This window comes from Brachyhypopomus gauderio, chromosome 4, assembly GCF_052324685.1.
Source record: "Brachyhypopomus gauderio isolate BG-103 chromosome 4, BGAUD_0.2, whole genome shotgun sequence".
Lineage (NCBI taxonomy): Eukaryota > Metazoa > Chordata > Actinopteri > Gymnotiformes > Hypopomidae > Brachyhypopomus > Brachyhypopomus gauderio.
This window is the reverse complement of record NC_135214.1, coordinates 2,949,852-2,974,385: the sequence shown is the minus strand read 5'-3', so window position 1 is coordinate 2,974,385 and position 24,534 is coordinate 2,949,852. Positions and strand designations below refer to the sequence as shown.

Below are 24,534 nucleotides of genomic sequence, written 5' to 3'. Positions count from 1 at the left end.
AATCACCTTATAAGGCAGGAGGGGAGCTTCCCCCTCCCCCCTCCCCCCATGGCCTTCGAACATCCCCAACCCCGCCCACCAGCCAGCCTCCGGCACAAACTCGCGTGACGATGACCCTTAACTGGCCCCGCCCACGGACACAGACTTAGGAGTGCTGGGAGTGGCCCTGTCCCCAGGCGCCGCCCAGAACAGCGATCCGTAGGGAGGAAGAACAAAGAAGCCAGGCTAGTCGTTGTGGCCGTTTTGCGTGCAACGTGGAATCTCAGAGTTATTCCCAGAATTTCTGCATCACTGAGGACTTGAGCTTCATCTAAAATGTTCCGCTAAGGAAAGAGACCTGAAGCTAAAGCTCAGGTCTAGATGTAAATCTAGAAATGTTGACAAATAAGCAAAAGTTCTCGATGTTCCTCCCCAAAACCTCATCCTTCTAAGTACAATGTTCTCACCCCCCCCCCCCCCCCCCCGTCTTTGACATGAGCCACTGCACAGCATATCTTGAGGTGGGGTAGGGTGGGGTGGGGAGGCGGACATGCTATTAAACAAACAGATAAGACGACACAGAGGAAGTGCTACATACGGCAGGCGCTCGCCGCCTCCCAGAAGCCATTTCTAGCAGTCCCCTGTACAGGAAGTGACCTCAGTCAGGAACACGCATGGAATGCGACCTTTTGTTTAGAGTATGATATTCGTCGGGGTGCCGGCCAGGCAGTCCTGGCCACCAAAAGGAGTCTCGAATAAACAAGAGGGTCTAGAAGCATAAAGTGTCCGTGTCTCTTCACTGCTGTAGTGACTCACAGTTCAACCCCTCACAGGGAAACATAATTTATTTTTGTTTACTCTCTCCAAGACGGTACCTCTAGAACGTCTTACCCAAACTCTGACCTGTAATCACTCTGTGGACTAAAACCTTTGGTTATGAATCACTTAATACTTTTTGACAATCATAATCAGGGTCATCAGAGTCTCAAAAGGCAAAACACGTACATTCCAGATTACTGCTCTGGCACCTATAATAATGTGCATCACTGCTACATACAAATAGGCCAGGAGATTTTCATACTCAAATCACAATCGCAGTTTTGCATTCAACTATGGAGCAATCGTAGTAATCTGATTTACTGTGTTTGGTTGAACTCGCTGTGAAATCATCTGTACTCTTCCTTCTCCACCCAAGTGTAACAAAGAAGGTACTATGAAAGAACAGTGCGCGCGCACGCACACACACACACACACACACACACACAAACCAGAGAAGATCTCTCCCACCAGCCTCGGGCTGAGTTTTACAAACATGCAGTTTCTGTATAAATAAATAAATAAATGCAGGATCAATCACAGGCATTGCAACCATGGTGACCGGCAATACTTGTAAGCAAAGGCCAATCGTTTTTAGCTTCACGGCTTTTTGGAAAACCATCTCCAGTCTGGAGTAAAACACAACGTTCGTCTCGGCGGTAGTCTCGGAACTGACTACTGAAGACCTTGAGACTTCAGAGGTCAAATTAGCATTCAACCACAAGCGCAAATCACCGTGTACACATGAACACATCGGTGGCTTCCTGTGCTGATTGACATTCTCCGTGGAGGATGTCGGAAAGATTATTATTGCTTCGGGGTAATTTTCAACATTACTGCGATGCATTTAGCATAGGGGCAAGTTTGCATCTCAGTATCCATCCGTCCCTCTGTGATTCTGTAAAGCAATGAAAATAAAGCCCTTCTGAATACCACTGCTCCTCCCTTGGGCAAACAATTTTTCCTATACATGTATATAAAAAAAAAGTCAGTGGTATTTTTTTTTTAAAGCAAAAGGAAAACAGCAAGTTGGAAAGAACTTGAAGGTCGAGGTATAAAATGGCAGTGAGACACATGTTTTAATAGGTTATAGGGTCTTGACCAACAGACAAGTGATGATCAAAGAACATTGATGCAATGGAAAAACAAACCATAAGAGACCTTCAGACTGTGACCATGACTCACGCTTTATGAAAGACATTAATAAGAAAATATTGCATTTGGCACCTTCTATATGGAGCGGCAGAAAGCATGAGATTAACTGTCATGTATATTTTTTTTATCGGTTCTATGTTGGTTTTTTAGCACACACTTCAAGGGCCATACGAAGTTACAGTTGACGCAGGTCTACAAAGGGGGCTTGTGCACCCCCCTCATCCTTGAAGGACCTGGACTGGATTACCAGACACAGGACAGAAGGACCAGGTTCAGCACCCATGTTCATGCCGAATCAGGAGACAGACGACACAAGAACTTTTAGAAGACTTCAACAACCTGCTGTAAATACGATAAGACACTTTTGGACTGAAACGAGTCTCAGTGAGTGAAGACATGATGCCCGATGGCCTGCCGGCTGTTCAGAACAGAAGCCAAGCAGACCAGAGGGACTCTGAGACAAAGCCTCAAAAAATACATTCACTCTGCTGGGAGTATTTGCCATCAGTATGTTAACAGGTGCTTCACAATGCGTTACGTTAGAAGTGAGTTAAAACCAATGTCTCTCGCCACCAGAGCCCCTTGTCATGTATGTGCAGTCGAGAGCAACTCGCCTCCTGCATCAATGATTTCTACTGAGCAGTCGCTCCACACTTTAAAAGCAACAGACCAGAGTCTACTGGATTAGGCCTTTTCATTCAAATAATTATCTTGTCAACAGACACAAGGAGACACCTACAGAGCCTGTCCGCGTTTTTAATGCACGACAAACTAAACTGACTGTTTCCAAAATGTCACCACTGGCCTCCTAAATATACATTTATTTACGACCAATAAAAGCAACTGGGGGGTTGGGGGGGGGGGGGGGGGGGGGGGATCTGAAAAAATACTTGATTCGAGTTCAATTTGGAAAGTATAATACACTTGAGGATTTCTAGAACGACTTAAAAAAAAAAAAGAAAGGTACAATACAAAAAAAAAAAACCCTCTCACACTCATAACAGTAATCAGTAGCCCATCTGCAACCCTTCAGCTCTGTGGCAGCAACAGGAGATTACCCTGGCCACAAATCAACTAAAACGCACATAAACCCAGGACTGGATGAAGCGTGGTGCTGTGTCTGTTTGCAGAGCCCGGCCAACTTCTGCCAACTGTTCATTTAACTGTGAGCGTAAGACAACAGCAGTGTGTGCCGCCCAGCCCTGTGATGGTGGAGTGGACGGACGTGTAGATCTCGGGTGATAACTGATAACTGGAGCAAAACAAACCCTTGAGAAATGAGAAAATGTCCGATATGAGCGCGCAGCCTTTTCCAGGCATCCCCACACCGTCTGAGGCGTTGGCGCTGTCGATGAGAGATTCCTCGTCAGACACATGTATGTTCTTCGGACCGCTTTCGTGAAGGTTTTACATGTGGAAAACAACAGAATCCAACAGGTTCCCATTCTGCTCATCAGCCACCTGATTGGTTCTCTGCTGGTCACATGGGAGGGCGGGGCTTATGAGATCGACCAGGAAGTACACCTCACCTGATGACAGCACATACAACTGCAGCCACTCATCACAGAAAAACACGTTAACCCACCTCTCTCTCTCCCCTCTCTCCACTCCTACAACCTGCAACATTCATTGCTCTTGAAATCAAATTTTAATAAAGGAATCCACACTTATCACAGCCTTTGGAGCGGAGGGAATGATGACTCAACTATTCATTTGCACCGGGTAACCGCTGTTCACAACATGGCCGCAGTTGGGGAACAGGTCTTACTTTATCGTCAGGATGAGGGAAAAAAAAAAACAAAACAAGAATTTTGCGGTTGAAGCGTAACAACACTTTGCATAGCAACAGCGACCGAGCGTCCATTTACAACGCGAGACATCTGCGTAAATGCTGGGTTGCCAGACGACCACCAGTCCTGGACACCGAAAACACGCAAAAAGACTCTACACAAAAGACAATGGTCGTTTATAGATGGAGAAACAGGTTTTGGGAGAGGTGGGGTTAGATGTTTTGTGTGTGTACCCCCCCCCCCCCCCCCCCCCCCCCCCCCCCCCACTGCAGAAGTTGTGAAGCTGCAGTAAACAGTCTCATATGTTAAACACTCTGTGCAAAAGCAACGGCCCACTGCACGTACGCCAACCCAGCGCTGTGGCAGGTGAACATCTCGCGTCTCCCAATGTGACTCATTTGTCTTGAAGGCCCTTCAGTTCTGGGTGAAGCACCCGACCAGCAGAAGGTTTTGGAGAGGAGGTTAAATTTGGATGACAATCGGCAGCTCGGAGAGGAAATGAAGAGACACTTTCAGTTCCTGCCTGAACTTTGGGTTAAGCTCTTCCAGCACAGTGTCGATCTGATAGGCCAAATATTTGTTTGTGTTTTTTCCCCCAGAATGCATCACTGTCTCTTTTGTGGCACTCCATCATGAGAAGCTCTCCGGCGCACACAAACTGGCCTCCTCATGCCTCCCCGTCCTAAATCACACACAGACATCAAGGCAACCTTCCCTCAGCCGTGACTCACACTGTTCTTTGGGGGGAAAAAAATACATTCGTAGTGTTTTCAAGTATTTGCCACACAGCAGAAACAGTAGCAGCGGTCAATAAATGAGGAGACCAGGAGAACCTCCTCACTGAAGCTGAAGTGGATTAAAACAGAGGGATGAGAGCGGAGGAAACAGGACCTTTCATTTCCCGCCCTCGTTTCCTATTGGTGGGGGGGGTTGGGGGGTGGGGGCGTGACCTGTCTGGATCCAGCCAGCCTGCTCAGGGCTTCTTGCTGGCTGTTTTGGTTTTGCTGGTGCCGCTAGCCTTGAGCTGGGTCATCTCCACGTCGCCAGCGGCAACAACCTCGGCGGGCAGGCTGTTACGCATGCGCTCGATAGTCTTCTGGTAGGAGGCCTTCTCCTGCTCCAGAGAGCGGATCAGGTGTTTCATCTGGCTCTCACGGGCCAGGAAGCTCTCCACGCTGTTCTCCAGGCTCTGGATCTTCACCCGCGCTGCCTACCACACACACACACACACACACAACTAAGAACCGCAAGCTAGCAGACTGCTGTAAGCCTGCGTCAATTACTGTAGGTATCTACAGAGCTGTGGTCTACCGAAGGCACGCTAGACCTCCTGGCCGTTAGCAACCGTGGGGAGGAGAACACGGGACATTAAGATGGATGATGTCTGGCTGAAGACCGATTACCTTTAATGAGATCATCTTTCAGTATTTCCCCTATGGGGGTAATTCAAACCTCATAATATTTAGTGACACGTCACCATTGTAATCCAAATTTTGATCAACACCATTTAATTTAATTTTTTTTTCTCTTGACTTCATGTCTGGCAGGTAAAACACAAATGCAAACTACTAACACAAACATGCAGACGACCTCAAAGTGCTTCTTAATGAAATAAGTGAACAGAAAGAGATTGCAAGTGAATATATCTGCAAGTGAATATATCTGAAGGATTCTCAAAAGTCTGGATCAATGGACGAATCTCTGGCAGAACATTTGCTGGCAGAGATGTTTGAGTTCCTTTGTCCTTTCTGAGCTCAGCAAAAACTGAACAATGCTGCCACCTACCTGTGCATATGTAACCACAGACTCTACTTTTCTAAAAGCCTGTTTCCTCCTTCTTCAGCACAGTTACCGGCTTGCCTTCACCGTATTGTTTAAACTCAAACCGCTCTTAATAGCAACTTTCAATCACAAAGCAATTAGCCTTAGCAAAAGAGCCAAACCCCCTCAAACCTGCAGTTTCTCCAGCAGGTCCATGTTCTGCTTCTTCAGCTGAACACTGGTCTTCTCCAGCCGGTCCAGTCTCTCCAAGTCCTCCGAGGGTGGAGCGCTGTCCACCATCTCGTCCTGCAAGACGTGGTACTCCACCTCATAAGCGTGCAGCTGCTTGGAGATGTCCATCTCTAAAGCCTGCCGGGAAACAGCGCCCTCTGGCCATTACTACGAGTGGTGCGGATATCAGTCTCCAAAGAACAATTGGATGAAATCTTGTGAACTAAATTTTGTTGCGAACTAAAACTTATGGCTAAAGTTGAAGCTGGTCATGAGTGGTAGATTAGTGAGTAGAGTTCCTGTTATCAGCTCAAACACGGCAAACACGGGACACAGTAGGAAGTATTGCACAATAAAAGAACCACAATACCTTTGTCTGTTTGTTCAGCGGTCACATGGTACTACGTCTGTGATTACATGCTAACTGCAGTGCACAGGGCGTGGTTTTGCACTGGCCCAATACACTAAGGTTAAGCTGGGTTCTGTTGTACCTTGGTGATGGTCTCTTCCATCTGGTTGTGTGTGAGAGTGGGGATGGTGGTCTTTAGGTAGTCCACAATACTCTCAAAGCTGTCACACTCCAGTATCTCCCCCTCGCAGTTACTCAGCAGACACAGAGCCACCTTAAATATCACCTCCGTGCCCTGGACGAACAGGAGATCTGCGAGATATACGCAACACAGAAAGGCGTTCACAAAACTTGAGCGTGGAGGCGCGGAGGTGAGGAGGAAGAGGAGGGCGAGGAGGAAGAGGAGGGAGAGGAGGGCCGAACGCACCGAAGACGCGGGAGACGAAGCCGAGCGGGAACTGTGAGGCGAAGAGCGTGAGGAACCAGGGTGCTGCGTACAGGCTGGGGCTGACCTCGTACTCCTCCAGGTGGGAGTACAACACACGGTGGTAGTCATGCAGCAGACGGGACAACTGGTACATCTGGATCTGGAGAGAGACAGAGAGAGAGAGACAGAGAGAGACAGACAGAGAGACAGACAGACAGAGCGAAAGAGACAGAGAGAGAGACAGAGAGAGAGAGACAAAGAGAGTGAGAGAGAGACACAGAGAGACAGAGTGAAAAAGAAAGACAGACAGAGAGAGAGACAGACAGACAGAGAGAGTGAAAGAGACACACAGAGAGACAGAGAGAAAGAGAGAGACAGAGAGAGACAAAGAGACAGAGAGAGACAGAGACAGAGAGAGAGAGAGAGAGAGAGAGAGAGAGAGAGAGAGAGAGAGAGAGAGAGAGAGGATGAGTTCTGGCCAGGTAGAGATAGTGAGTGCAGGGTAGCAGTAGCTGGCTCACCCACTTGTCCTGAGGACTAAACGTTAGCAGTGCGGCTAACGAGAGTGGAAGACTGGAGGTTGACTGAGGTGTTTGGACAGGGGGTGTGGCTCCAACGTGCAAATGTGTGTGATTTGCTTTAGAAAGTGGAGAGTATTCATAGTGGGGTGAAAGGGGTGTGGCCCAAGGTGAATGGACGAATCAGAATTGTGCGGTCACATATAAAGCTTCTTACAAGCTTCAAATCACGAGTTCCAAAGTTACATTCCAAAACTACAATGCAGTATTTATTACAGCAGCTACCGCACAGAAGCACGTACCTCATTGAAGGTAAATCAGTAACTTCTCAACATTAAACCCTCAGCTTACATTATAGGTTGGGGGGGGGGTCATTTAAATAAGCTGTCCAGCTACATTCTTGATGACCACGACACACACGGGCAAAATCTGTGAATTCAGACAGAACGAAAAGACCCCGGGCCCACACCCGCACCTGCAGAGAGACCATGTCGGGCCGGTACTGGCGCCGGTTGGGGTGGTCATTAAAAAAAGCTGTCCAGCTACATTCTTGATGACCACGACATACACGGGCAAAATCTGTGGATTCAGACGGAACGAAAAGGCCCCGGGCCCACACCCGCACCTGCAGAGAGACCATGTCGGGCCGGTACTGTCGCCGGAGGCCCAGGTCGTACATGAGGAACTTGAGCGTGTCGAAGGCCTGTTCTTCACTCATATGGAGCAGCAGAACACCCGCCACGAAGCTGATGCCCTGGCAGTAGCCCACCTCCGCGTCCAGCAGCGAGTACGCCTTCAGCAGGTTGTAGAGGGACAGCTGGCCCGCCCCCAGCTGGGCGCTGAAGTACTGGTGCGTGGGGAAGGTTCGGCCTGGGGGGGGCGGAGTCAGGGGTGGGGCATGTCACGGGGGGAAGGGCAGGTGAGTGAAAATGTATTATTGGATATGTAATGAGAGGAAGAGCGGGGTGAGGGGGGAGTGGGCCACACACCCAGGTCCACCAGGATGGCGTGCTGCTGGGCCGTCAGCTGCTTGAGAAGGTCCTGGTACGGCGTGTCTGGGGACTGGAGACGCTGGGGCAGACGCTGACGCAGGCGATACTGCTGACACAGGAGCAGCCACACCTCCCCACGACGACCTTTAGGGACGCCTACACACACACGTAGGTATGCAAACAAACGAACACACACACACACACTTTAATCTCAAAAGGGAGGTTAAAACACACCACTGGCACTATAACGGACGTCTGTACGAATGAAATGCACTAGGACCGTTTGGGAAAGGTTGACTGAGGAATTATGTAATAATATTTATAGACAGATATAAAAATGTCTCGTAAGCAAAGGACAGGATTTAAATTCTTTAATGCTTGTTTACATTTCAACAATTGATTCTGTAAACAAACTCAAGTGTGCAAAGAATCAGCAACACAGAAAGCAGCGTGAAGAATTAGAGAGGAGAAGAGAGGAGAGGAGAAGGGAGGAGAAGGGAGGAGAGGAGGCTCCACTTACCCTGACAGAGGGCAGCAGCGGTCTCCTCCTTGTCCCACTGGACCTTGGTCCTGCAGGGGACACTCAGCTTCCTCTCCCACATGGCCTGAACCTCCTTCGGACACTCGCCCACCTCCTGGTAGTCTAGCTTCACCTTACGGATGTGCAGCTCATCACAGCTGGCTGTACACGGGAGGACACACACACACACACACACACGCTCTGTTTTTACCCTGTGGACCATGCTAGCTAGACATTCATACAATTGGAGCTGTGTGTAGAAAAACCATTCAGGCTGCAGGACTTAAGGGGTCGTCAGAGAGACAGGAGGAAGTATCCTAGACCCAGTCACCTGCTGTTACTATGGGGACAGAGGAGTCAGATGCCATAGCAACTTCAGATGCTGCTGCATAGTTGCATCGAGTGATGGGGTCATTCTACATCCATCAGCAGCGAAGCAAACAGCGTTTTCACACGCTAGTGAAACACACAGCAGTGCTCAAACAACCCATCTGCAATCAGAAGCTGGGAAGGTCTCACACACACACACACTGCAGCGAAGCTCCTCATCGAAGGAAATTCAATCTACACATTCAATAATTCAAACTAAACCACAAACTTTAGCACAAACTTTAGCACAAACTAAAGCACAAACTAAAGCACAAACTAAAGCACAAGCCAAACTAGCCAGACTAGCGTGTGAGCGAGTGCAGTTTGCCTCTCTCACGTGTAGGTTTTACAGTTAGTTCGTCTGCCTCTTACTGTTACGAGGTCATGCGTTCACTACAGTCGCAGTATGGCATTGTGCTGGTCTCGTGCTATGGCCACGCCTCCGTTACGGCCACGCCTCCACCAAGTTCTCCTACCTTCTGCTTAATTGTGCAGGTCCCCACAGCGCACTCGAACCGCCAACCCAACAGGCCGAGGGAGAGAGTGTGTGTGGAAGAGAGAATAGCCGTGACTGGAGCACGAGGCTTAGTGTGGGCTTTCGTTGCCAACAGAGGGCAATATTTCACAAGCCACAAACTTAATTCAATTCCCTTTAATATAAACAAACCGTTCAAGGTGCGATTACATTTACAACAGGCAGCTTTGACTGTAAGCGTTTATGATACAAGAGTAATATGTTTAGAAAGCTGTCCTCCGTAAATAGTACACCACAGCTAGGAGACCACTGAAATTAAAAAAGGTTCTTAGAGATCCTGGAACTTAATCCGGGCATTTGGGTCTAAATATATCGGTGTCCCAGAATGTGAAGCTGAGGCACCAGCGACTGATGCATGGACAAATGGAGAAGGAGAGAAACCACAGCGTAGCTGGAGTAGGTGTGACTGCAGGGGCCCCTACTGCAGCGATAACACCACACGTGTCCAGTCCCAGATAAACACGTAGATGGTGCACTAATCTTGTGTGTGTGTGTGTGTGTGTTAGCGTGTGTGTGTGTGTTAGCGTGTGTGTGTGTGTGTGTTAGTGTGTGTGTTAGCGTGTGTGTGTGTGTGTGTTAGCGTGTGTGTGTTAGCGTGTGTGTGTTAGCGTGTGTGTGTTAGCGTGTGTGTGTTAGCGTGTGTGTGTGTGTGACCCAGACCTTCCAGGCGCTGGTTCTCCCTCTCCATACGGATGAGCAGTATCTGCTGATGGATGGCCTTCCTCCAGAGCGCCCTGTAGTCAGCGGGGGTGCGGTGGCCCCCCTCCCCCCCGGGGGGCTCGCCGGCCAGCAAACACGCCACAACGTCCTGCCCCTGGTCTAAGGGCCGAGGAGAGAGGGGCAGCAACTCCTGGGCATCCATGTCTACAAAACAGCCAAAAAACCCTCTCACTCACTCACTCACGGTTGACGGACACTGGTACAGTAATTTAGTGAAAGCTGAAGAGTGTCAACATTAAGCGCCATAAGTTCATTTTGGTTTTGCTGATACAGTCTGAGAAGAACTTGTACAGAAGCACACAGGCATTAAAGGCAGCATGAACTAAACAACAGTGTTGACTATAAACACGGCGTCAGGAAGGAGGAGGCCCGTGTTGACTGTACACACGTCTGTTTGTGTGTTTACCCACCAGCACTGAGGGTGGAGGCAGAGGCCTTGTTAAGGGGCGACGCCACCCTGAGAAAAATCTTCTGACGCCAAGACACTCGACGTGGAGTCACAGCAGTCAGGGAGTCAGAACCAGAGAGACTCCTCTTCCTGCTCTCTCCATTACTACACACACACACACACACACATACAAGCACGCACATACAAATACGCAAACACATGCACCCCAATTGTGAATACATACATATATATCCTTCCATAAAGTGGAATTACACCTAGTAAATATATTTTTCATCCTTGCCTTGAATATCATGTTTTTGGTCATATTGTCCAACACAAACATTTGAACTTTTAAATGATTTTAAACATTTTTACCATATTTGATCCATCCTATAACTTCTAAAATGGTGCATTTTGCATCACCCAGGAAATAAGCAGTGATTTTGTTTGGAAACGTGGTTACATAATGGTTTTTCTTCTGAATTTTTAAGTAAACAATAGCTAAATATTTTAAGTAGAATTACTTTAATAATTAAACAGAAGCCTCAAGCCCTGCACTACATGCAGGCTGCCATTAGCAACTCAAGGCAAAGTTCATGACACCATATAGTACCAGTCAAACATGTTGTTTATCTTTAACATTTGCTACATTAAAAAACATGGTGGTGAATATGGTGATGAATATAATTTGACCATCTTAAATAACTATATGCTATACTTCACTTAACCTCACGAGGCAGCTACCCAGAATGCTTTTCTTGTAGACATTCTCATATTAAACCAATTTAAACCAATTGCTTAAAGTGTATTTAAAATTTGTGTGTTTTGAAAATGTATTCATACATAGGCCTCTCCCAAATAGCATGTCTTCAGAATCAAATATAAGCATAATTCATTAGATTAAAAATGCCTTTATTAATTTTAAAAACAGGTGTGTCCAACCTTCTGACCGGGACTGAAGGTTTTAATGTTATGTTACTGTTAGTTCCTAATTATGCACAGAAAGACAAAAACCAAACACTAAAACACAATTAGTTACAGAACTATTAGAGACTTATTAAACACAGAGTCCAAAAATGTTAAACGGTTTCATGCATAACAGACAAGTGTATGTGCACAGACCTCCACTTAGAGGTTAATGGGCAGATTTGTTGTGGCTAAAACACAAAGCATCACTGCAGGCCTATATTTAGATTACTTATATGCATGTCCAGTAGCAACACATTATTGCGTCTGAGTGACTACTGATGAAAATACACGTCACTGGACCAACACGCCCGTTGTTGAACTTGAACATATATGACAATAAAACTGTTGTAGCCCCATTGGGGGGTTCTCTCCAATGTCGACCTGCATCAACACAGTTACAGGAAACTCATTCACTCACTCCCCCAGACTCCCTCAGGACTCGGCTCGACTAACTCACCTCTACTCTGGCCAACGCAGGCAGCAGCAAAGCCAGACGTGCAACCTCACCAAACGTGAGGTAAAACGTCTCTTTAAACTGTGAGAACCCTGGCGCCATTGTCCACTACCAAGCTCAAACTACCTCATCTAAGATTGACTCAGTATGTCTCAACAAACAAAAATATGCTTTTGCAATTTTATGATAATTGATGGTCCTCAAAGACAAACAGTGACTTGTATCCAAGAAGACAGCACACTGTACTTGAAATTAACAACAGGGACGTCAGCAAGGAACACACAGGCAAATCAAGACCGGGTATCATCTTTGATGAAAGTTGTACCATTTCAAATTCAACCTGCTCTCTGGTTCTTTCGCCACAGTGTTCCATCATCTATTATGTAAAAGCATCAAACGGTCCAGGGGAAGCCCGCTAGAATAATCTATTTCCAAGCTGTCGTTTTGTTGACTGAAATGAGAACAGTATCCGTATCCATGATGATGGAGAATGTGCTATTAAATGTTGCAGGGCTTGGGTTAAGTGCTCAAGGTACCTACAGGATTCCAGTTCTAAACAAGCAGAGAAGCCTCCAAAATTTCAGAACAATACTATTACTTGTTTACTATTTAAAAATGAACAAGAGCTCTTGTGAGTTAAAAGTTCTGGACATTCACATCAGTGTTCTTGTTCCTAAACCGTAAAGTAATGCAGAAACATCACCTTTACCAGTAAACTACATCTACCCAAAGGGCAGCCCAATGTGACGCTACCTAGCGTGTGATGTTAGATGACAAACGGCACACTACAAAGCTCCTATCATTAATCGGAATTTTAAAATTATTTATAAAGACACGGCCATGTGTTAATTTCACTACAGTCGCATCTTTGAAATAATTAAAAAGCTAAAGGGGAAAGAAGGTAGCCTTGATTAGTAGAAAGCGGTGGTCAGTTTGGAAACAGGACGGCCACGTGCTGCTCGCGCTGTGAGGGGGAGGGAAGCGTGTGGCTCTGTGGGTTAAGCCTGGAGGCGGAGCATGCAGGGGGCAGAGGGAGCCTCTGACCAATCAGGTTTCCCGGTTCCCCGTAGACGCCGACAAACAGTCTGGCCGTGCGAAGAGACAGAGAGAGACCGAGACACGCGGCTCCTCTGAGAAGCTACGTAGCCGTGTTGGTGGGGTGAGGACCACACAGACGTAGAGAAGGTTGCAGCCGTCGTAGTGTCGTGATTGGGGGAGGGGGGGGGGGGTGTTTGCATCGTCACCATGCGGCTCTGGTGCCAGGACAGTGGGGGGGGGTGTCCACGCTCACCTCTTGAGGCTGGCACTGTCCGGCAGGGGGGTCAGTGAGCCGAGGGAGCCCAGGTTAAAACCTTTCAGGAAAGTGGAGGTGGTGAAGGAGGTGGGGAGGGAGAAGGAGGACTCGCCCTCAGACACACTGCGCGCTCTCTGGACACGCGCCGGGCTAAAAGAAGTGCCACAACACACACACACACACACATACACACACACATTACGACAGGCACGAAACAAGTCCACTGTGGCAGGACCGTAAGACAAACAGCCCCGTTTGCGTACGAGACTAGCGCCACTGTCCCTCAACTGAGCGTGTTGAGGCCGAGTGTTCTTTCAAAGTAAACACACTGCTTTTACCAAAACTGTTTTGCTAACAATCTTACCCATCTCTCGATTCTTGTTAATACAAGCTTCTCCGTTTGCTCCAACTGAAAAATATCTTTGACAGATATTAAATATTTTGCTCCCTTTTTAATATCTTTACATAATATAACAAATCTTAATCAGAATGGCAGTTAAAGTTCAATCACTTGTGTCCCACTGATTCGATCATTTGTTTGCCATTAGTGTTAATTCAGTGATGCAACATGCTTCATACTTCTTTATCCATGTTAGCATACATGCTAAAGTCAGCAGTCTTTTACTGATCGTATGAAGATGCACATCCTTTCTCCAAACAAGAGGAAACCAAGCCAATGACTCAGCATCTATTTCAGCACGCGCGTCTACATCCTTCCTAATTCAACTGTCACTATATCAGCCAAATCTATTTGCGCATTAGAGCAAAACTAATGCTGTCCAGATCTAATCTACACCCGACAGACAAATGGAAAAGTCAGCAGGTAATGACTCGAAGATCACGATTCATGAGTAATCTGCAGTTCACCTCTAAACCGAATCTCAAGAGTGTGCTAGCCAGACGTGCGGTGAACAGACGCTCAGCCCCGAGCCGATCGTGCGAGGGCAAACAGGAAGTGATGCGTTACCTGCTCTGAAGCAGCTCGGGTGCCACCGAGTGCTGCCTGTGTAGTTGAACTTTGGGCTGTGTGGGCAGTTCCGTAAAGGAGATCCTCTTCTTGATTGGTGGATGGCTGAAGGTGTGGGCACGGCGGCGGAACTGGGGGGCGTCCGGGTCCTCGTCCAGGCAGGCGGGCGGCGTGCCGGGGGGCGAGTCTCCGGGAGAGTCGTCCGGCTGCCGGCCAGAACCAGAAACACGGCGACGCGGTCAGTGAGCAGACCTCAAAAGGGCGGGCAGGAACTTCACCGTAACGAGCGATCGAGAGAAGCACCCAGGTCCAGACGCCATCGGGGCGAACCCAAGACCGAAAACACAAAACAGGTGCCTGGACGCTGGCAGTGCCCAACTCGCCCGTCCACAGCACTCTCTGTGGGCACTGCCACGTGTGGACACTGTACTGGGCACACTAGAAGTGCGTGTGTATTAATGCGCTGGGATCAATTGTATGCTAATGTGTCCTGTGACTACGCCTGTGTCCTGTGACTACGAGACAAGACATCGCACAGACTGACGTGGGCGGAAGCGGTCCCGAGAACAATGGGGGGGGGCATTGCTGCATTTTGTTGTCCCCGACTCTCTTCCTGAGTCTGTTTCCCGTCATCCCCCCATAACACCCGGGGGGGGGGGGGGGGGGGGGGGGGGGGGGGGGGGCGTGAACCATGGTGAGCAGGTCATGAGACCCGAGGTCGCAGGCACACTCCGAGCTCACATTTCACACACTGGTGTGATATATGCCGACACAGACACCCTGCCAGACGCCGAGTCCAGGAGAGAGACCAGCCTTGGACAGAGAGGTGCACTCAGCAAGCAGCCGCACACTTATGAGACGCCAACAGATGTCGGCAAAGCAGCAGTATGTCACAGAGAGACATCCCACGCGCTTCGGCCTGTCAGCATGGAGCTCCATACTGTGGTATGTGGTAGCAGGGGGTCCCGAGTCAACTGAACTGAGAGTAAAGTAGCATTTCTGGGATGGCGTGGGATTGGCGTGGGACGCGTAAGGGAGCCGTTTCACGAGATGTTACTCACACGATCAAAGCTGCCCATGCTTCCAAGACGCATACGCATTCGGCTCGCCCCCTGGTGGAGAGAGAGATTAAACGTCATTCTTCATTTTGTGATGGCATTATTAAGCCACCACAAAAGCAAAAACACAAATGGGTCAAGCTCTCTCTCACACACACACACACACACACACACACACACACACACACACACACACACACACACACACACACCCGTGAAAAGATGTTCTCCAGTGAATTGGTGAGGGAGGTGCGAGCCTTGTTCTTCAGCAGGTCCAGCTTATTTCGTCCAGCCGCGCTGGAGGCATCAGATCCAGCACCGTGGGCCGCGGACGCGTTCTAGCAGAGCGGCGGGAAAACCAGCAGCGTGAGCGTGGCTTAAGATACAGCATTCATATTTTAACAATAACATTCAACTCCCCAAACAGGCCAAATATATCGATTTACTCAAAATTCAGCTTTGATGATCACTGTTCATGAAGGTGGAGTTTCCAGGACGGAGCAGATCTGCGCGTGTACCTGAGCGGTCTCTCCAGTGTGAACGTGGCTCTTCTGTTTGGTCTCGCACAGCTGCCTGAGGTGGAGGATCACCAGCTCGTTCTCCTCCTGGTCACACGCCGGCTTCATCCTCTGTCACGCAGGCACAGAACGGGAGAGCAACGATGAGGACAAACACCGGCGCCGTCGCCTTTCGTTAGCAGCGCCTCCCTCCGCGCTTACCTGCACACGCTCAAAAATGTCCGCTTGCTCGTTGTCGCTCAGCAGGGAGAGGTACTTCTGAATGGACAACTTCGCTCTTGGAGGGTACAAGCCTGAGGCCCGGAAAAAGGAAGAAAAAACACCATAAACCAGTGTTTTTATTGAGTGGATACAGTGGGGCTGGGGGCGTGGCTGGAGGCGGAGCTGGGGGTTGGGGGCGGGGCTGCACCTTCGATTCTTTCGCAGAGCTTGTGCAGATCATGCATGGGGCAGGCCTGGCAGAGCTTCACCTGCGTCTTGGAGCTCTGCAGCGCGGCGGCCGTGCTGAAGGCCTGCTTCATGGTCAGCATCACCTCATCCACCTGCGAGGATGACACGCCCCCCGTGGAGCAGGGACGGGTCCGCTGATTAGCCCGACCGAACACACGTGCACCAGCGAGATGTTGTTTATATCACGCTTAAGATATCACGCTTACTCTTTCGGAGGCTGTTCGAGTAAAGGGAGTGGCACAGAATTCAACAAAGCACCGTTGTGAACCCTATTTGACCCCTATTATGACCTTTGACCTGCTGCTGCCTGCACACTGAACGTGGGTTATGTTCACACCACAGGCAGGACACTGCCCTTGTTCTCATGCTAGCTGATTATGTATGACCGTGTATGCTCACCAGTGACTCGTTGGCACACTGGAAGACGTAGCAGAGGTACTGGCTCGGCCCAGACTCTGTCGTGTCCCGGCAGATGAAGCCAAAGTGGTCGGTCTGCTTCACTCCCTGCCGTGTGTGGGAGGGACACAAACGGCCTCGAGCGTTATGATACCACAGCAGGCAAGACAGGGCGAAAAATCAGGACAAGTGAATACACAGCATGAGCCCCCAATAACCTTAGCAAAGAAATTATATTTAAGACTGTAAGGAATACAGCTGCAAATGAATAAAAAGACAGTAAGGTTGGCATCAAACTACACACCAGTGGTGAATTTCAGTTCAGTAAATTATGCTTGACTGATTACTGTGAAAGTGCTAAGAGAGAAACCAAGTCGCTGACGGCAGGTGACACACCTGAGAGCAGGACGAGATGTCTTTGAAGTTCTTCTCCAGCACCACGGTCTTGCTGTCCGGACTGATGAGGTTCACTTCAAACCTGCCCACCTGAGGCCACAGGAGACAGAGGTGGTCCACTCGCTCGCCGACGTGAAGAACGGCAGAGCCGAACACATACAAGCCATGTCTGCTGATGCTCATCTCATGATAAGCAGCACGTTCTGTTGAGAGCTACCTCAGCAGTTGAAATACTCACACATACGCACATACACACACGGTCACGGAGGCCACAGAACTCACTTCCCACAGCCAAATTAATTATAAAACTGTGAGCACCAGCCGGTCTTCAGAAGAAACGGCCTTGTGTGTCCATCTGAAGAACAGCTCAGCTACTGCTCAGTTAATGCTCAGTTACTGCTCAGTTAATGCTCATAATGCCTTTAATGTTATTCCATTCCATCCAGGCAGATTCGTCTGGACAGTTTGATCACATTAAAATTACTTAAAAGGGAACTGATCTAAACACTTAAGTCTTGTACATATGGTGGTGTAATGTGTTACTTAAAGTGCAGTAGCTGGCACTGATTGACCAATAAAATCATTTGCATCCACTATGATGGAAAACCACAGTGGTGCCCTCTGCTGGTTTGGGCCTACATGGCCACACGCTCAGTACACACGCACGAGCGGCTTCACCTGGAATAGCATGGTGCGATTCTTCTCAGCGTCCGAGGGCTGGACATTGTTGGGGGCGCTAGCGTGTCGCCTGCGTACGGGTCCCAGGGCCCCCGCCTCCCGGGGTCTCCTCTGGCCTCCAGCCAGGCTGTTGCAGCGTGTGCGAAACTCCTGCCGCTCCTCGAAGCCCGAGTCCTCCAGGATGCACTCTGGGAAGGCGACGCCGCGCGGCCCGGCCGCCTCGCCCCCAGGCTCCGCCTCCGGCCCCGCCTCCAGGGCCTCGTCGAGCGAGGCGCTCAGCGGGTCGTCGCCCATGGTGAAGTCCACGCTGGCGTCGCCGGAGCCTCGCTGGCCGTTGAGGAGACGCAGGCGTTTGCGCTCCAGCTCGTGCTGGCGGAACTTGTCGATGCAGTCGTCGATCAGCGAGGGCGGGGCCTTTTTGTGGCCCACCGTCACTTTGCCACAGTAGAGCACCTCGAATTTCTGAGAGTTGTAAAAGGACTCGTCCCCCTCCTGCTTGGGCTTGGCGTCCTCCTTCAGCGCAACTTTAGACGCCTGCCTGATGCTGCTGATGACCTCGGGGACCTGCTCGAGAACAAGAGGCTTCACTGTGAAGGCCAGCAAGCACGCCTGTGGTCTCCACACCTAGCCAAGAACAGCCAAGAACTTCCACAAACCGGTCCAGAACTGTCCTGGAGCCGATTCACAGGGGGATTTTAGGGTGTTCTGGGATTACATTTATTTCCATGAAGAAACTGGCAGGAGCATCGCCATATGCATGCGGATGCCTACCAGAAACAATACCATCTACACACATGTATATATAAATATAAATATATGCGCTGTACTGTCATCATTTATATTTTCTACTTTTATGATTACTGAACTGTATTCTTCACTTAGCCTTGCATGCCTTGTTTCTATGAAAAAATGTGACAGTTCCATGCTTCTAGGAAATATAATGGGATATATGTGATTTGCTGTTTTGCAGAAATTTCAGATTAGACATGGGATCATGGTACATATTAATTACATATAGTGGGGCCTTAATGTTTTTGAATCTCTGCAGGAACAAGAGAAGAAATGGTGTAAGCACGCAGGGGTGTTATTAGCGTTTAAACAGAGGCATCATCGTGAACCAAAGACACCTGCAAATCCTTCACCATCGTTCTAGTGCTTTTTGCCACCTGTGTGAGGATTCGGCAGTTTGCTCTTACATCCCTGGAGGACTCTAGACAGAACAGCCAGGGTGCCAAATTTCTCCCTGTGTAAACTATCTGCCTGACTGTAGACACCCAAGGCTTCAGCAATCCTTTTAATCCTGCCAGCTAGAAACAACTTTTTCCCCCCTCAGCAACCCTGAAGCCATATTGCATTTGACCTAAACACATCAGTACTAAAGAACAAACCAAAGCCATTTTGATTACTGCACAGCTGAAAGACAGAGGAGCGTCTACTGAAGGGGTCACCATCATAAACGTTCACATTTCAACCACTGGCTAAATAAAGATGAAGCAAAACAAAATGGAAGATAACGTTTAGGCTACACGGTATCATGCACTACCAGAAGCTAGATCAGCCACACACATCTTCACAATCAGCAAGCTGACATTGACTGCAATGTTAAATATAATTTATCACCTTCAGCAACCTAAAGCGAAACTCAAAAGGCTAAAAAAAAACAACAGTGTCTTGGAACAGTGTCAGGGTGCCTGTTGGGTGTTAAGTTGGCTAATAGTGCAATACATGCAATATTCACATAAATCTAAGAGAAGGTAGCCAACTCGTTCCTGGGTGTCACAGACATTTTTCCATAGAAGTAGTAACACATGAAAAAACAAGAAACACTGCGACTGCATGTAAGGTCACTCATATAGCATCACAATATTATTATGTCTGGTATTTTATCTCATAGATTCAAAACAGGAGACTACATATGTCATTCAGAGATAAATCTCAATGAATAAACATGGTGTATGTTGAGATTACACATTTTGTCACTGGGTAACTTGTAGAAAATAACATGAGCGTGAGGGGTAAGGGGCTATACTGGCTACCTGCCTCTTCCCCAAGACTCAGGAGTTCCTTACACTTCACTTAAATCCATGTACATACAAGGCTTGGCATACAAAACCAAACCGATTTACATTAGCAGGATGGGTCTAGCTGGCAACACTCAAACAGTGCTCTGGTGTCAGAACTGGGACAGGAGCCAGAGTGTCTCGGAGGTGATGCAAAATTGACTTTTTTTCCCTTAATGGTGTAGTAATGGCAGCAGACAGACACCATAACAGTTCTTACAAACTGGATACAAGCCTCCCATACACTCCTAAAAAGGTCCCTGTAGGTGTTTGTGCCGTTACTGAACACGTCAACATGTGCGCTGAGGTACTCGGGCCCCTCAGCGACAGGCGAGGGATAATGTTCCATTAAACCATGTTAGAATGAGAAGCTTTCGTTTGAAAAACCCAGTGAATACGAATCTCCCGAGGTGAACGTGTCAGACAAAACAGCCCTGAAATGAAGGGACTGAGCACCCTGGGTTCATAAAGCCCGTTTGGCATCAAGGTCAAATGGATAACTTGTTCAAGGCAGTAACAGAGAGTAAACTAAACACTACGGCATGCCAGGCAGGATCGTACTACCGCTGAAGATAACCAGCAGCAGGTTTGCTGGACAAATGTAATTCAGCTTGTAAAAAAGGCATTCAGCTGTGTAGGTTAAAGGGTTCCTGCAGGAAAAGAGAGCTTAATGCTGCAATGTTCAGCCCCAGAACCGGAGGAACTATGACCAACACTACAGACACACTTCCATGTCCAAGGAAAAGCTGTGTGACATGATGACCACCCCTGAAAAACAAGTCATTCATATAGCATCACAGACACGAAACAAGAGAATAGATGCATCATTCAGAGGTAGATCTCAATGAATAAACACAGTTCATGTTGAGCTCGGACTTTACTTGAACCCTGAGGATAACTTATGGAAAATCACACTGAGTCAGGTACAAAAGGCTCTTTGAGTTTATGGCAAAAAGCAAACCTCGGACTTAAATATCTTTCGCAAAAGGGCTGACTTGTGGAAGCAGGAATGAAGGGTGTGGCTGCATGTTTTTAAACTGACATTTGGCTCGTTTCCAGAGAACACAGAAGGTTTTCCAACAAATCTCTGACATTATGGTTAACCAAGTTGCATTATGTTCTAAATGTGCATGTGTATAATAGTTTACCATAGCAGTAACTACAGAGTTAGTAGCAAGTCCCAAACAATGAGCCATGTTCAAATGCAGAAGGCAAAGATAGTTCCTGCTCCAACATCCTGTTTGAAGCTCAGAGCAGTACTCTAAAAACACCAAGCGCTAAATCCTTTACACTATTTTTTCTTTACCTTCATGTAATGAAACTGCACAGCCTGATTTAACCAAACGTGCACAAGTCCTAACCCCTAATTGTGACACGGAACTAAGACTGACATTTAAGTGCAGGACTATACAATAACAGGCCAGTGCTTGCTTGAGCCAGTCTGGGGAAACTGATTTAATAAGAATGGTGAGGGCCAACATGTGACACAGTGTCATTATCTATGACAAAGACGATACTCTTCTGGTTGACAAATAAAGGGTGCCAAAACATTTGCTGACCTATAGACTGCAGTTTTATCTGAGGTAACATGACCTGCGAGCAATTTCACTGGTTGCTGCCGAATTCCTTTTATCAATATTCAAACAGAAAATGAATCAGCGTGCAGCCCCACAGCACAGCCGAATGGCGCAAGGCAGGGCAGGGCCGCGCCAGGGTTCACACTATTGTTGGCTCCCGATTGTGGTGTGTGTCTCGTGTTTCAGCGCTCCATGAGGGTCGTGACCCGTCAACAGCAGGCGAAGATCCATGCAAAGGGTCAACGGCCAGACATGACTCGGACTGACGCAAGGCGCAGCCTTCACAATCCACGTCTGGCGTATCAGAAAGAAATCATAATTGAATTAGGAGACATGAACGGAACACAGCTAAAGAACCAAAAGCATTCTAGACATTAGCCAGGTCCAGTAGTGTGAATTCCTTCAGGACAGGGAGTGGACAATGAATGGTGTGGTGGCTTCATGAATACAAATTAAACTCTTGCACTACGCAAACACGAGTTTCATTTCACTCAGTTCATATTGTGTAACTGAACACACATGAAGCAAAGCCAGGGGTAAAGGGGCAGCTCCCCAACTGCTCTGTTTTGGAGGATCATTTCTGTAGTGGTTTCTATGAAAATAAAGCCTTCCTTGAGAAGAGTGAGATCTGAAACCCGTTCTGTAGCACTACCATGGGCTACAGAGAGGAAGTCCAGGGGAGCTTCAAGTGCCTCAGCCACTGGCTGTACACGCAGTTGAGTTTGCAGGGGGTGGAGCAGAAGTTCCTCACGCTCCGTCTGGCATGCGGTGCTACCCAGCGAGTTTTTCTTGCATAACGCTACAGCCCTGAGGTGCACATGGCTGCTTCAAACCACTGCGTGCACTCCCACCAAGCTCTCCACTCCAGGAAAAGAGTGTCAGACACCCCCCCCCCCCACAGAGAGCCCCCCCCCACCTTCAGACCAGGAGCACACACAAGCCATGTGCTCAACATGGCCCCTGTACACCAGAAATACACTGTTTTTCTATGCATACACAAATCTTAAAAACCTAACCTAGCAAGGACATCTGGAAAAAAATTAAATATAAAGTGTACCTCAATCATATAATATTTTTATTAATATGATTGATCAAACTCAAAAAGTAGCACTTGAAGGAATGCAAAAGGTACACTTGTCCAACAGAACTAAAGATATCATTGAAATGTAAGATTGCTGCTATAGCATTAGTGAATCTAAAACTATCCTAAGGCAACTTAAGCTTATACACAATTGTATTTACACAACATAAAAGTTAACAGTCGTTATAGATGAACTAAAGCCAAGCTCAGAGAGAACAGATAAAAAGTAAATATACGTGCAGGAAACTTGCACTGAACAAAATATGTTGTTTAAGAACAAATGTATCTATTCGTGCTTCATTTTTGCATTTTGTGCACATAAACCTTGTGCAGAATTACACAATTAGAATCCTGCATAGACTAAATATCCAGAATACTGCAGCTGGTACGCTATGGCATAAAGTGACGAATAAAGTATGGATTCTCTGTTCGTCTTTATAATGCTATTTAATCTCTTCAATAAATCTATAATAAATCTATAGGTGTGTTTATGCGCTTCGATTCTGTTGTGCATACTTGGTTAAACCACAACGTGTGTGTGTGTGTGTGTGTGTGTGTGGGTGTGTGTGTGTGTGTGTGTGTGTGTGTGTGTGTATCCTGATAACCAGTAAATGACAGGACCTGGTTCATGGCACTGCTGTATCTTCACGCCTGTCCCATTCCCTATTGAGCCAACACTGATTATGAAATGAACATTTTGCAGTTATCAGACAGTTGAAGGCGCTCCACGCAGACGGCCCGTGTCCCGGAGGTTTGGGGACAACTGCAGTCTGGACACGTACCTGCTTCGGGTCGCATGATTTGAACACATGGCATGCCATTTCGGACTCCGGATTGTCCGGCTGGCTCCGTATGAGGTATGCGAAGTAGGTAAGGTCGTGGCTGTTGTGGATAAATCTGGATATGAACTGAGCTTTGTGCTCGAATATGAAGACGGAGGAGTTGGTGCTGTTGGCGGGCACGCAGCGGACGAGGGGAGGTGTGAGACACAGCTGAACTTCTCTGGCCTGTGCGGGACCCGCTTCGTTCTTCTCGCTTCTCCTCCGGATCTCCGCCACCAGCCACGGGAGCATCGGCAGCGTGGTGCGCCGGTCCAGCGAGGACCAGCCCAGGTACCAGAGGGCGAACATCTTGTCTGGGTTTCGATTATTCCCTTTGTCATCCGATCCCCCCATCTCCCTTCAGACCGAGGACAAAGAAAACGACCCGTTTGCTTGCTCCGCAAACGTGCGGCTGGACTCCAGCAAGATCACACCAAAACCGTGGAGATCCGACGTACGCGACCGGTACACGTTACTGGTACCACTGACACGTAGCCCACGTCACTCAAACAACCTTTGATGGAAGATCAGAAAAAGTTAGGACATGCCTTCCTGCTTGAAATAAGCTTCATTTCTTGAGACACTGTCGTTTTCTAGTTTTCTCCAAATGCACTGATCAACTTGACGAAAGAAGCATCCACTCAGATAATGCAACAGCTCCAGCTTAGACAACTGCCCCGTATCTTACTACAACGTGGCGCCTGGTGCATGCACTGTAAACACACGGCAGCGTTTGGGTCTCGTGCAGGGCGCTCCCCTCCACAGCTGCACGAGCCACTGTTGCACCGCAGCACACCGCGAACCTCCTTTAAACTCGCTACTTTCATTTATTTATTCATCCCGTGCAACTAATGTGAAGCCGCGTCTAACGACAGCTCCGCGCGCCCCGTCGCCACCGTGTCCAGTTCCAGGAGGAGTGGCCACGGCTCGAGCGCGTGTGTGCGGAGCGCTGCTTCCCACCGACGTCCTCGCGCTGGGGCGCGCGCGTGGAAGAGCGCACACGTGACTCCGCGTGCCTCTTCGCAGCCTGCACGGGCGGCTCGAGCGAGCACGCGCGTGAACGTCAACGTAGAACAGGTGTTCCAAAACAAACGCTTAAACGAGAAAGCGGTAATGTGGTTTCACTCATGATTTCCTAATTTTTTGTTATAAATTACATATCCTGCTTGTAAAGATTTGATATCTCGTCAAAAATGTAAACAGATTTAAAGCGAGCTGGCTTGAATAACCGTATTTACGGGTTTACAAATGACCAAATAAATTAA

General features: G+C 48.2%; 1 protein-coding gene across 3 annotated transcripts; it reads right to left on the bottom strand.

The window, feature by feature from the left end:
- Positions 1-3,985: 3,985 nt before the first annotated feature.
- tbc1d4 (TBC1 domain family, member 4) lies at positions 3,986-24,245 on the bottom strand. Of its 3 annotated transcripts, XM_077001527.1 has the most exons (20): positions 23,231-24,245; positions 17,731-18,294; positions 17,053-17,142; positions 16,660-16,764; positions 16,220-16,352; positions 16,012-16,103; positions 15,811-15,921; positions 15,505-15,630; positions 15,296-15,346; positions 14,235-14,440; positions 13,265-13,417; positions 10,573-10,715; positions 10,103-10,306; positions 8,539-8,700; positions 8,016-8,174; positions 7,652-7,896; positions 6,509-6,668; positions 6,224-6,393; positions 5,694-5,870; positions 3,986-4,950 (listed from the first exon to the last, which is right to left on the bottom strand). In XM_077001527.1, exons 1-20 carry the CDS (start codon positions 23,621-23,623, stop codon positions 4,714-4,716), a joined length of 3,681 nt encoding a protein of 1,226 aa, XP_076857642.1. In that variant the 5' UTR covers positions 23,624-24,245; the 3' UTR covers positions 3,986-4,713. The 3 variants fall into 3 exon arrangements, with proteins under 3 accessions (XP_076857642.1, XP_076857643.1, XP_076857644.1); XM_077001528.1 differs by lacking the exon at positions 13,265-13,417 and having other exon boundaries at positions 23,231-24,244; XM_077001529.1 differs by lacking the exons at positions 7,652-7,896; positions 8,016-8,174; positions 8,539-8,700; ... (11 more) ...; positions 17,731-18,294; positions 23,231-24,245 and adding an exon at positions 7,502-7,525.
- Between the last annotated feature and the right edge of the window lie 289 nt (positions 24,246-24,534).

Excerpts from the sequence above, each read along its gene's own strand:
- tbc1d4 (XM_077001527.1), bottom strand. The coding sequence starts at position 23,623 with ATGGGGGGATCGGATGACAAAGGGAATAATCGAAACCCAGACAAGATG. Across the intron at positions 7,897-8,015 it reads CGCCATCCTGGTGGACCTGG|GCCGAACCTTCCCCACGCAC; the intron begins GTGTGTGGCCCA and ends CGCCCCCCCCAG. Across the intron at positions 4,951-5,693 it reads ACCTGCTGGAGAAACTGCAG|GCAGCGCGGGTGAAGATCCA; the intron begins GTTTGAGGGGGT and ends TGTGTGTGGTAG.